At 42.4% G+C, this 12994-nt stretch overlaps 1 protein-coding gene across 1 annotated transcript in view; it reads left to right on the top strand.

The window, feature by feature from the left end:
• Positions 1-12630, top strand: part of SUSD4 (sushi domain containing 4) — a 109364-nt gene extending 96734 nt beyond the window's left edge. The window contains exons 5-8 of the mRNA XM_065401816.1: positions 9302-9493; positions 9947-10091; positions 11670-12052; positions 12602-12630. Coding sequence (XP_065257888.1) covers positions 9302-9493; positions 9947-10091; positions 11670-12052; positions 12602-12630 — 749 coding nt within the window. The remainder of the gene's footprint in view (positions 1-9301; positions 9494-9946; positions 10092-11669; positions 12053-12601) is intronic.
• The last annotated feature ends 364 nt before the right edge of the window (positions 12631-12994 follow it).

A 12994-nucleotide genomic window follows, 5' to 3' on the forward strand; every position in this document is an offset into this window, starting at 1 on the left:
CCTAGACCGTCTCCTTGTCTTCTGCCACGTCCCCTCCTCTGTGGGTAGTGTCTGCAGAGCCTCTCCCTGACATCCTCTTTCTTTATGAGCCTTGCCCAGCTCCACCCCTAGGTGGGCTTCATCAGTCTCTGGTTCTCCTCCAGGTGCAGCCTAATTGGCCCTTTTTAGCCTGCTCAGGCCTTGTGTGGGGTGGAGACCCCATCATACCCTCTACAAGATTCTTCTTGGTGCCTTTTAGCAGCTTCCCATGATCAATGTGATCACCTCATACCTCTGTCACTTTAAGTCGTATCTGTTACAAGTCTTTATGCTATTGTCTTTACTGATTGTGGTGATTTATTTGTTGTTAGAGATTAGTTTGATTCAGTGTTTTACTGCGGGGGGTGTGGGACAATCTGAAAAATTCCTTGAAAGCACCTCTTCAGTGTCAAAGCACGAATTCCACATGCACAAGAACTTTCCAGTTTGTCCCGTTATAGCTATTACACAGCTGGTTGTACACTGGAAATGCATTCTGGGTATTAGAATGCAAATGAGGACACTGTCAGCCCCACTTTGCATCCGGAATGCCTACTCTTCGTAGAGACTCTTTTCGTGACCCTGGCAGTGTTTTTCATTTGCAAATAGGAAATAGTTAATTTATTGTCATGATTAATAGGAACTTACTCTAATAAAGCTTCCTGTTCTACTCCTGTTTCGTGAGAAACTGATTAGAAGTAAATTATGGTTTATGAAGCTGTTCTAGATCATTGTGGTTTTATAATACTTGTTTTTTAAGCAGTTGGGTCTGCGGTTCCCTCTATTCTCCAGCTCTCAACAAGTTGCAGACCAGCTGAGTCTGAGAATAAATCTTCTCTCCTACCAGTGTCAGACTACGCTGTGGGTTGAGAAGGGACTTGTATATAATTTGAGATATTTTTATTTTGCAGGTGAGAATGAAAGATGTTTTTAATTTAATTTATGTTCATGATCCTATAACTTAAGTGATGCAAAAAAAAAATAGAAAAAGTGCCCTTTTTTGCTTATTTATAATGCATAAAGAATTTCTGTTCCTCTCCTTTCCAGCCCTAAAATAAGATATTTTTTCTTGCTTGTTTTCGCATTAGACATATCAATTCTTGGCTACTGATTTTTCTCCAGAAGTCTTTATGGACAACTGGAGAACTGCTTGGATGATGAAATCATGAGACTAAAGACTAAAATTGAAGTAACTGTCTGTTTTGGTTTTTTTTGTTTAAAGCACTTATCTTTTTGTGTGTTCTTGTTACCACATACCCCTGACAAATTCTTAGAAGAAAAAAGGCTCTTTGTGAAAGATTCTGACACCTATGCCACTTCAATTAAATATGAAGATATAGGCACTGCAGTAATTTCTGTAGTGATATATGTTATAATAGGGGAATATGAGGTTGGAGTTAAGGCTTCATGTTGTAGTGCAAGCATGAGTAATACGGTCGGTGTGTGTATAGGGCACATGTTGGAGGTGCATGGTAGTTATTTGTGGAGTAGCCGAGTCTGTCAGATAGACTAGGTATTAGGTTGTGCGGGTTTGTGAAAGAATGATCCCTTAACTGGGCGTTTGACTGAATGGGGGTGACACTGTTGTTAGTTAAATGTTTTTTAGTGGCAATTTTCATAAAGAAGCAGAAATGGGCACAAACATCATTTTTTGTTTCTTTTATAGGTTACCTTTAAAACCTTATTTTTCAAATTGTGCAGATGTTTACATTGTGATGTGGGGTTTGCCTTTGAGTCAGTATTTAAGAGACACTTTTCTCTACCGGCATCCTGGAGCCAACCAAAAGGGGGTGGGGCCATTCCAGAGTAGTTGGGTCAGGCCACCCGGGGGAGAGAGGCTCCTTCAGCACCACTCCTGGGCAGACTCTGTTGGCACTGCCCCCGCCCCCCCAGCCAGAATTTAAAGCCGCCCTTTCCGGGCAGAACCCCAAGGGGAGAGCAGCAATGGCAGCACCACCTGCCCTCTCTGGAGTGAATGCCTCTCTGGAGCAGCTGCACTCTACGCTCACTAGGGCCAATCCACCCCTAAATCTGATATGTAGGGTGGCTGGGATGGGGCAAAACTTCACACTGGCAATAATGGATCTGAGTATTCTGGTGAAAAATGACTAGATCTCCTGGCTCTATTCTCCCCTCTAGTGGCCAGCCATGGAATTGCTAACACTAATCTTTGAAGGGGCCACCTGCTTCTTGTCTGCTGGGGAGTATCATTAGAGTGAAAATTAGTGGGCCAGGATGAAGAAGATGGGAAAGGTTAGCACATTACCTCCCGAATGCTCCTCTCAGAGAGGTCAAAGTCCCTCTTTCAGGATGGTAGGTTAGAGGAAGTATGTATTGAAAAGACAGCTCTCATTTCCTGTGAATGGGGAACTAAAGACTTTCACTGCACTCCGGTAATGTGGACCAATCTGGAAGGTAAGTAACGCTCTTCCTCCTTGGTTTCCAAAGCCTATGACAGGATGATAAGCCTCGGGGAAGGTAATGGAACATATGTTTAGGAGACTGAGGTTTCCTGTGTGCCTCTTTCGCGATAAAATAAATAGTGATTATCTGGTCACTGTGGAACAAATGTGAAAATCACCTTGTTTTTCCGTTGCCATCTGCTTCACATTAATTACAGAGAGGGAAGGAGTTTTGCTGACAGTACCGTAGTAGACTGGCGTCTAACGTCAATTTAGTTAACATGAAGTCCAGTTGCCTTTCTGGTACATGGGGAGACTAAGACTGCTCGTGGAAGGGGAGAAATGCAGATGGCTGGATTTCAAGTATCCAGCTTGTTGGTGTGCACTGTGTGTATGAGCATGACAAACAAGAGGGGCAGGAGAGGTTCTTCTCTCTCCTGATCTGTGCACAGATGGTATGCACTTCGCAGGCATGCCAGGACGTTTCAGATCTCCATTATTATCTAAGCGAAATGTGAAAAAGTGCTTTCCCTGCACTTTGCCCACTGCAGCTTTTACTTGCACTGGCCTCATTATAAAGACTGATCTTAATTCTTTTTCATCCTTTAAAAAATAACAAGCAGGGATGCACAGCACATTTCAAACAAATGTTATTTTTGTTAAAAGCACCTACGTTTTGATTATGTTCCCCGTATGAAACATTAAAAATCAGGCCATGCACAGGGATGTTCTGAAGGTAATCTAGCACAGACAGAAAAGCAGCTGGTAGTCGGACACAGGAGGCAGGCTGCTAACTAGAGGAAAAACATATTATTTGATTCAGATTCTGATTCAAAGGCAGAAGATGGGCTTTGAAATGCCCTGGATCAACAGATTATATTGCTCTTTTTGTCAGCCTCGAGTATGAAAGTCAAGGCAAAGCTTGAATAATTTTCCTGCCATTTAGCAGTAGCCCAAAGACTAAGCATACCAGTCAGGATGAAAAATAACTGTGTGATCATGCCCACAAAACTATGACCCCTGCAGTTTAAGGAACTAAATTGTTGTGTACTGTTAATTGTAACACGTCAGCTTCCAGTTTGTAACTTCAAAAAATGTAACAGTACATCTCTCTTGCTTCCCCATTAAGGTTACTTGGAGTTATGTGAATGCCCAGAATCTCTCCTGAAGTTAGTAATGCCAAAAATGTAGGAATAGGCTAACATCCTGTGGGCAAATCCACTTGTCCACAATGAGTAGGAAGCTGTTCTGAGCAAATACCATCAACTTCTGTACCGTCTAAGCTGTAAGTGGCCCCACGCTGCAGCTGCTCCCCAGAAGGCCCTGAGGTGGGGGGGTGTGGTGGTGGTGTGCAGAATGCTATGAGGATTCTGAACAGAAGAGCAGACTGTGGAGGCTGCCATAAGGCAGAGCAACTACCTTTGCCGCCTCTCCCTGTGCCTTCTGCACTCTCTCAGGAGAGACAGAACAGAATCTAGCCCTGGGTATTTTACAGAGAGCTTCAGAAAACGAATTTGGTTATAGCACCTCCTGCCGCCAACGGCCCCACGGATCAGCTCCACCCCCACCCCAGTGCCTCCCGCCCACCGATGATGTTCAGCGGTGGGCAGGAGGCACTGGAGGGGAAGGAACGGGGGCAGGAAGAGGCAGAGCGAGGGTGGGATGGGCGTGGGAAGAGGGGGGGAAAGAGGCAGGGCAGGGGTGGGGCCTTGGGGGAAGGAGTAGAGTGGGGGCAGGGCCTGGGGTGGAGGTCGAGCACCCCCGGGGAAACCAGAAAGTCAGTGCCTCTGGTCTCAAGATTATAAGCACTTCCTATGAGTTGCTGCACACCCTCATTGAAATCAATGGGAGTTGGGAGCACTCAGTATATCTCAGACTAGAGCCCTTAGCTCCTGCTGTCATTAAGAAAAATTGTACAAGCTCATCACATCAAACTGAGCTCCCTTAGTTTCATTGACCACCTGTTGTGTTGAGTATCCCAGGAGGGATTTGTTATGTTAGACAGACATGTTTTTTGTTTCTGTTGTCGGGAGGAAAGGGTAATTTATTTCTGGTTAACCATTTAGCTTTTCATCTGGAATGTGCAGCTGCAAAACACCCAGCCTAATGATGAGCCTACTACAATCTGTGGCCATTGCCCATAACACCTGAATTCTCAGGAAACAAAAATATGGAACAAGGCTCATTTGTTCTTGGCTACCCAGTGTCACACATTTCAAAATCAGCAGAAGATAAGACATGAATCACACACACGCCACTGAAAAGCTTTAAAGTTAAGAGTTAAGAACTCAAAAACTGTCTTTTTTTTTTTTTTTAAACTCTCACCAAAGGTGGTGATTTTTAGATTCTCCAGGCTGTAGGGTGTAATTACTGAAATAAAGTCTGAAAAAGCATTATGAAGTGCTGAAAATAATGAAAGCTACAGATATTAAAAGGATTCTGTCGTTTTAAAAGTCATAATGTAAAAGGATTCTTTACATATGTTACAAAGGGGGCTGGCTCCATGCACCAGCCGAGCAAGCTCGTGCTTGGTGGGGCGGCAAATTCTAAGGTGCGGCTTCCCTCCAATCCTTTTTTTTTGCTTCGCCGCGCCGGCCACCCTGTAGGGGGCGGAGGAGGGGAGCGCCCTGCTGGGACGGGGCTGCGCACTCCGTCTGCTCCAGCTGGTGCCAGGTCTGCAGCAAGCCCGGCAGGGCAGCCTGCATCCTTCCCTCCTTGCCGACCGGAGCGGTGTGGAGCCCTACCGGCAGGTGGCGCAGCGGGAGGGGCCGAGTGGCGAGCGCCCCGCTGAAGGAAGCCCTGGCCGCCCCCCTCTTCTCTTCCCCCCCCCCCCCGCTGCCTCCCCCACTCCCCCCCGCTAGCTGAGGCGCGCACTCCGCTGCCGGGGCACATCTGTAGCACAGGGAGTCCCCCTGCACCCTGGCTCCGGCCGCCCCGCAGGGTTTTGTTTGTTTGTTTGTTTTTCCTTGGGGCGGCAAAAAAGCCAGAGCCAGCCCTGGTTACAAATAATGGCATAGATGACTATAGCTGAAAGAATTTTTGAAGTGGAATTGCTTGTCTCTCTACGTTCTTTATTTACTTTTCACATTTCTCTGAACTTGGACCATGGAAAAAGGCTTGTCAGCTTCACTTCTGTTTGTTTTAATCAGTTTGTTGCCAATTTCTTTTTGTTGGATCTCTTCTACACTAGCCCAAGGCTTCAGTCTGTGGATTACAAACACAGTGGGAACTATTTTTTTTTTTTTTTTTTGGAGGGGCGGGGTTGTTTTTTTAACATGCAATGGAATTTTTCATTTTAGTTTCATGGAAACATTGCTATTTGTCTTCAGTTTGGTAACCTAAATTTGGGGCCAAATTTGATCTGATAGGGTCTGTTTAATCTGTAGGACACCGGTGTGATATACTAGTTTCTAACACACATGAGAGCCTACAAGAAACAGAATTTGAATAGCTGCAGAGTTCCATCATGTTTTAATTATAATTAAGGTGTCAGAAATGTAGGGCCCAATCCTGTGAAGTGGCTAGTGCTTCCTGCTGCATTCAGAACCCTCTATTCACTGGGAGACAAGTGTGTTCAGCAGCCTCCATGGTCAGACCCTTAAAAATAGTGCTGTTTTAGTGCCTGCATATTTGAAGTCCCTGGGAGTCTTTCCATTGACTTGGATCAGGCCTTTAGTTATTTTTTACACAAGGTGGCTTGTGAAGAGAACTGGGAATATAACAGGCTGCTCCATACTCAATAATTAATGGATTGAAAGGGGTTGTTTGTAATGTAGCTTGCTTGCTTTGATAAAGACTCTATAAATCTGAAGGTTATTGATGACACCAGGGGTAGTCAATAGGTGGACCGTGGGCCAAATCCAGACCACCAGATGCTTTTGAATGGACCACAACATCTTTTTATTCACTTATTATTATCATCGTCGTTGTTGTTTTTGTATTATTTTCTCTGGAGTTTGGACCTTGACTATATCTTGACCAAGAAATTTGGACCTTGACAAAAATAATTAATTACCCCTGGATTACAAGTATCAATATCTCAATTTGCAGACTTGAATATAACCATAGGCCTGTGTTCTATGCAAATTTTGAAGTGCATTGAAGATTCTTTAGACTGGATTAGCATAAAATTCATTAGTGAGACATGCCTGAAGTGAGGGAAAAGCCCTTATTCTCTTGGGTAACTGAAATAAGAATAGAGTACTGCCTGAATTAAGTTTAACTTGCTCATTTTCAACCTGCTCCATTATTTTCCCATCTGTTGCCCATAATAAGTATTTTAATAAAAAGAGCCATTGGCAGGCAAGAGTGTTTAAAACAAGTTCATTTCGTTTTATTTATTACCCAAGACAAATTTTCTACAAAGATAAAAAACGGATTGTTTACAAAAGCTCTCGGGCAGCAGCAATATGAGTTTCCCTTGAAACGTGGAGGACATTTACAATGGATGTGGCACCAGCTTCAATTTTATCATTAGGAACACACTAAGATTAATGCTCCCGTTTTCAGGGTTTAATAAAATACGTCTCCCAGTATAAGCAGGCTGTGACAGTATCGTAGCTGAGTTGAGCTGGCAATGTACTCTTTTTAATCGTACTGTTGAAAAATGCTTGGTTACTGGGCCAACACAGAATGCTAGAAGGCCAGTGTTGTGCATTCAGAAGATTGATGCGGCCCCTAATGTCATTAATGGACTGGGAATTCTGAGCGCCAGGAGAGGCAGCAGGTGTCATTGCTTTAGATTAGAAATTTGCTTCTCGAAGCAGTTGATCTCTGTGATGAGAAGCTTTTTATTTTGCACATGGCTGGAGCAGTACTGTATATTGACACATCTCTGGCAGCCCTGTTACAGCTTGCAAAGCTTGCTTTGAACCCAGCTGCAAAGAAGTTTAGATAGCAGGGGATCATAGGAAGATGGTAATAAATGTATATAATAAAACATACTATGTCTGATGGTAGTGGGCTGGGATTGTGCTTTCATAGATTGGTGTAGTGAGGTTGTCCATGATTCAGATAATAGGCATTGTCCCTTGTCATCTTGGTGTCCCTCCTTTGAGCCACATTTGGAAGAATTGTTTTAGGCAGAAGAAAGGAGAGCTCTTCAGACTTTTTCTGGACTTCCTAATAAACATTCCTGCTTCCCCTGGGTTTAGTCTACTTTGGAAAGTATGCAAAGTATTGCCTTTGGTGTGAATTACTTGTTCTGGGTTTCACATTATTATTAAGCCTTGCTAGCGAAAATGCAAACAAAGCTTGTCTTCAGGGTATGGGGAGTAGATAGTGCTGCACATTATAATCAGCCGCTCTTGAAATTTCATTTAATGTCTCGTTGTGGGTTTTCTTTCTTTCTTTTTTTTGTTTAAGCGTTTTAATCCATTATTCATGTAACAAGATTCACAGAGAGAAGCAACTGAATTGTGATTTCAGTGGAGATTCTGTTTTAGAGAAATGGCATTTTCATTATTTAAATCCTATGCAGTGAGGCTTTACTGCATAGCAGATGCATGAAATTAACACAGCAGCCTATTCATGGGGGACTGATTCTGTTGGTTATTTGTTACTCCTCTGAAGGGAAATAAACTGACCCTTTTAGCTAATTCAGACACTTTAGGCTCTCAGAACGCTCAGTTCAATATTGTAGTCATTTTATTAATCATGACAGCAGCTTTGAGAAACAGTAACCAAACCAGTGGTCAACTAATCTTATTTCTTATTTTTGGTAAAGAGGCTTCCTCTGCTATACAAAAAAGCAATGCATTGAAATACTTCAGCTACTGCTATTTTCTAAAAATGTTCCTTCATTTAATTTGTCCACCCAACAAAGTGATTTCTTTTTCTTACACTGTCTTTTTTAAAAGCATGTTTATATTGCAATTCTTTCTTATTTGCATAGCCCTTTGTAGTATGCTTTATTAATACAGGGCCAGAATCTATCACTGTTGCATTTAATTCCTTACTTCCCGAGCAGGCCCATTGAAATCAAAGAGGCTGCTCACAAAGTGAGGTGCTACCTGACTTGAGTAAAGTTATCAGACTCTGACACCATCTTTAAAATAATATATTTTAGGGGCTTTAATTGCTTTAGCAATATTACCTGTATTGTATCTATTACAGTATACTTTACAACAACTGGTTTCGTAGCATAAGCTGTTTAAGAATGGAATTATTGTTTTAACTACACCTCTACCCCGATATAACGTGACCCGATATAACACGAATTCGAATATAACGCAGTAAAGAAGTGCTCCAGGGGGCTGGGCTGCGCACTCCGGCGGATTAAAACAAGTTCGATATAACGCGGTTTCACCTATAACGCGGTAAGCTTTTTTTGGGCTCCCGAGGACAGCGTTATATCGGGGTAGAGGTGTATTTGAGAGTGTTAATGATATATGTATTAACAGGACCTTAGGACAGAATTCCAGCTGCCTAGTAAAGGTGCTTGCCACAAAACCTCAGGATAGAGGGGGATTATAGAGTGGTAGTTTTCTGCCGTAATTATGATTTGCCCCCTTTCACTTTTACCACCCCTCCCCCCCCCCCCAAAAAAAAGAACAAAGGTCCACAGAAAGGCCACATCTTCATGATAAATGCCACTGAGTTCTGGGGAGGAGGTTTTGAGGTATGGCCTGCACATTTCTGCCATGTGGTTTTCTGACCTAGCTATGGGCATTCCTTCCCCCACACTGCACCAGAGACATGTGACAATGGTCATTCATGGTCAGAATTCAGGCTTCCAGTAGCATTAATATGGTTTGGGGCTCAGTTATACAGGGGGGCAGTATTTGGTCCTGTGTACAGTGTCGTGTCAAATCCATACACTGAAGATATTCTGTATGAAATGGTTGCTGTTGTTGTTGACTCTTTTTTTCTTTTTGCCCAAGTTTGTCCACTACCTCCAATGGTGATTCATGGAGATTATATTTGCCATCCGCGGCCTTGTGAGCGTTATAACCATGGAACTGTGGTTGAATTCTATTGTGATCCTGGTTACACTCTTACCAATGACTACAAATACATCACCTGCCAAAAAGGAGAATGGTTTCCCTCAGCTCAAGTATACTGTGTCAAAACAGGTAAAAATAGCACTAAGTTCACAACTTCTGAGGGAGTTTATCCTTTATTTTAACAGTATAATCACAGGTTGACATTGCCTGTCGAACTACATTTTTGTCATGTTTTAAATTTTACAGGTTCATTTTGATGTAGTTATTTTCTGCTTTTATGATCTTGAATTTTCAGCAGCTAGCTCCACAAATGCTAAAAGGTGCATATTAAATGTCTGCTAGATCTTCTTTATTTTGATGTAAATAAATCCAGATTACAAACACATTAATAAAAATAGCATGGAAGACACTGAAAGATCTAGTAATTTATGACAATATGCCTTAAGGGTAGGGATTTTGTCTATGTATTTATACAAAACCTAGGGCCCTGATCCTGATTGGGGTCTCTGAGCATTACTGCAATATAAATATGAAACAACAATAATAATCTAATGCAACTATTTTTTTGTCCTTTTGCTACAGAGCAAACCTGGCCAAATACACAGGAAACCCTCCTGACTACATGGAAAATAGTGGCATTTACTGCTACCAGCGTTCTACTGGTACTTCTGTTGGTTATTCTAGCCAGGATGTTCCAGACCAAATTTAAGACGCATTTCCTTCCAAGGTTGGTACTGGAGATGGAGGCCTTTAATTTAGTTATTTCACTGAATGCCCTTTGGAGAGCAAATAAAATGACATTGCAAATATCTTCTTTTCTTGCATTGAACAATAAATAACAGAGGGAATGGGGAGATATCTAGGCAATCCATGGAGTTGGGACCCCTGGAATTCCATAGTACTTCTGGCCTTTTCTAGGGCAAAGAGAAGAGGCAAAGTTTGCCAGATTCACATTGGGTGTGATTATAATAATCGCTAAACTGATACTGAGAGTTTTGTCTTTGATCGGATATACTTACAGGTAGAAGCCACATATTTTAATATGTCAATTTTGGGGGTTGGGGAATAGGTTCTTTTAAATATATTGGGTTTAGTAGTGTAAACTTCAAAAACAATATTTTTTTTTCAATGGAAATATTTTTTTAAAACTTCAGTGAGGCCTCCATTGATACCCCTCCAGGATGTTCATTAACTCACTCTCTCTCTCACTCACCACTGTGCAGACATCAACTACCTGCTATTAATGCTCATGCTATTCCCTGCAAGACAGGGAGATAAATATTATTACCCTTCCTTTACAAATGGGAAAACAAAGGTTTGTGACTAGACAGGGCTACATAAGTGAGTTGGTGTCATAGCTTAGTTCGGTCCTATTTCTGGGCTCAGGCCTGTGCTTAGACTGCTAGCCATCATGTCTGTCTGTCTTTCTTTCTCTGTGTGTGTTTCTTCTTTACATCATTTGTAGGAATGTGCGATGGGAATGATATATTAGGTCAACTAGTCTGTCCCTGTGCCAGTGTAGGTGATGGACTAGTTCACCTACATTATATATATGCAAGTGAAAAGGCCTCTAGATTTAAGAGGCAGCTCCAGTGACAGGTGTCCTGACCTGTGTTCCTCTGACTTGCTGAAATACGCTTCTGTCTTCCTCTTCCTCTTTCAGATGTTCCCATATCCTAAAAACACATGGGATCCTGGTGGGACTCCATTGTAATCTAATTGACATTTTTGAGATTAACAGATTAGAAAATTTTATAGCCTGAAAAAAGTGGTTTGCTTGAAAATATCCTCTTAGTATTGGGGGGGGGGTGTAGGGGAGAGAACATGCATCCTTCCAAACTGAGGGTGAAGCGAGCTCAAAATCTCAACCCCAAAGCTTGCATCATCCAGCAATTATCAGCTCAGTATAGTTTTGCATGTGCTGCAAGTACCCTACCCCTTTAGCTCCAGTGCTGATCTCTTCAAGGATTCACACACTTATTGATTCACCCCGATTCTATATGATTCTATATCCCTGATATTTACTGTGCATGGGACAACAGAGAATGCTCCTTATCTCTGCCTCAGACCTGTTTTCCTTTCCTTCTCTAAACGATGCCTCAGTTATTGGCTTTGTTTATCTCATCATAACAAATTGCACACACCTATCAGTCTGAGCTGATTTTTGCAGATCTGTGAAGTGGATATCCCCGTGAATGTTAACAACCTTGTATAGCTCCATTTCATGTGATTAGAAAATGTTACATCTTGAAGTGTTATTGAAATGTTCAAAGACTCCATGATGATCTGTCTTTGTTTGATGTAGAGGTGCCCAGGAGAGTTCCACCAGCAACCCCGACTTCGTGGTAGTGGATGGTGTTCCTGTCATGCTGCCTTCCTATGATGAAGCTGTGAGCAGTGGTTTGAATGCCTTGGCACCGGGATACTCATCTCCTGCAGGCCAGGGGCAAGTTTTGCAGACAGACGATCAGAACCCTCCAGCTTATCCCGGCCCAGGAGAGACAGACACATTACCTGCTGAATTTGAGAGCTGTGATAGCATATCAGGCTCCTCCGAACTTCTCCAAAGTTTATATTCATCCTCTGTGTGCCAAATGGGCGTGCATCCTATTTCAGATAGAACTGAGGTGATCAATAGCACCACTGGGGAGGCTGCATCCACAAGCCCAAGTATCGATATTGCAGATGGTAAGTTTTGCTTGGATATGTTACATGGGATGTGTGTCAAAGGTAATGGTCAATAAATACAATCCATGTGCTTGTGCTTCAGAGCAGGAATTAAGCAGGAATTATTTGCAGCATACATGTTATTCTTTATGCTTTCTTCAAAACAAATTCTTCAGTGCTTTTAGGGTCTCATCTCCCCTACCCGACCAGGCTAAGCCCTAGCCAGGTGGCAAGGGGGATTGGTTCTCCAGGAATGGAACAGGGAGGAATCTTCACCCCAAAGTCACACAGTGGCAACAAAGCCACTCCTTGGAGAGTTTTTCCTTGTTTATTTTGGAGTGAATGGAGGTTTTAGTTGACTAATTCCAGGCATCACAACAGAAGCGAGTCTTGAGGAGGGACTAGACTGGGAATGTTTTGCTCACAAGTACAACCTTTCATCATACACTATTTGTATATCGCCAACTGGTAGGTGTGAGATGGCACTCTGCAGGCAAATAAATGACAGGTCCCCTTGACCCAAATAGTCTATAGGCTAAAGCCAATAATTCTTTTTTTTTTTTTCCCTAGAAATTCCATTGATGGAAGAAGACCCTTAACCAGCACAAAATTTGTTCATTATATGATCGCACTAGGCAAAAAGAATCATGCACATATATATACATACAGATAGAGAGATAAAAAGACTATTTAAAGATTGGAGGGAGGGAATTTTTCCTGTTTTTTGATCTTCCTTGTGATGTCACCAGATTGTGTGCACATCTTAATCAACTGTGTGGTTAGCAGCATCAGCAATTGAACAGCAGGTTTGTGAAATGAATCCTGGGGATTTGATGAGACCATTTGTAAAAAAAGAACTGTGAATTCTTGGAACTGAAATTAACGTATCTCTGCATCGCAGGAAGTCGGATGATTCTATAGAAACACTGTTGAATTTTGATACAAGTACTAACTGCCTCATGA

This window comes from Emys orbicularis, chromosome 3 (genome assembly GCF_028017835.1).
Source record: "Emys orbicularis isolate rEmyOrb1 chromosome 3, rEmyOrb1.hap1, whole genome shotgun sequence".
Lineage (NCBI taxonomy): Eukaryota > Metazoa > Chordata > Testudines > Emydidae > Emys > Emys orbicularis.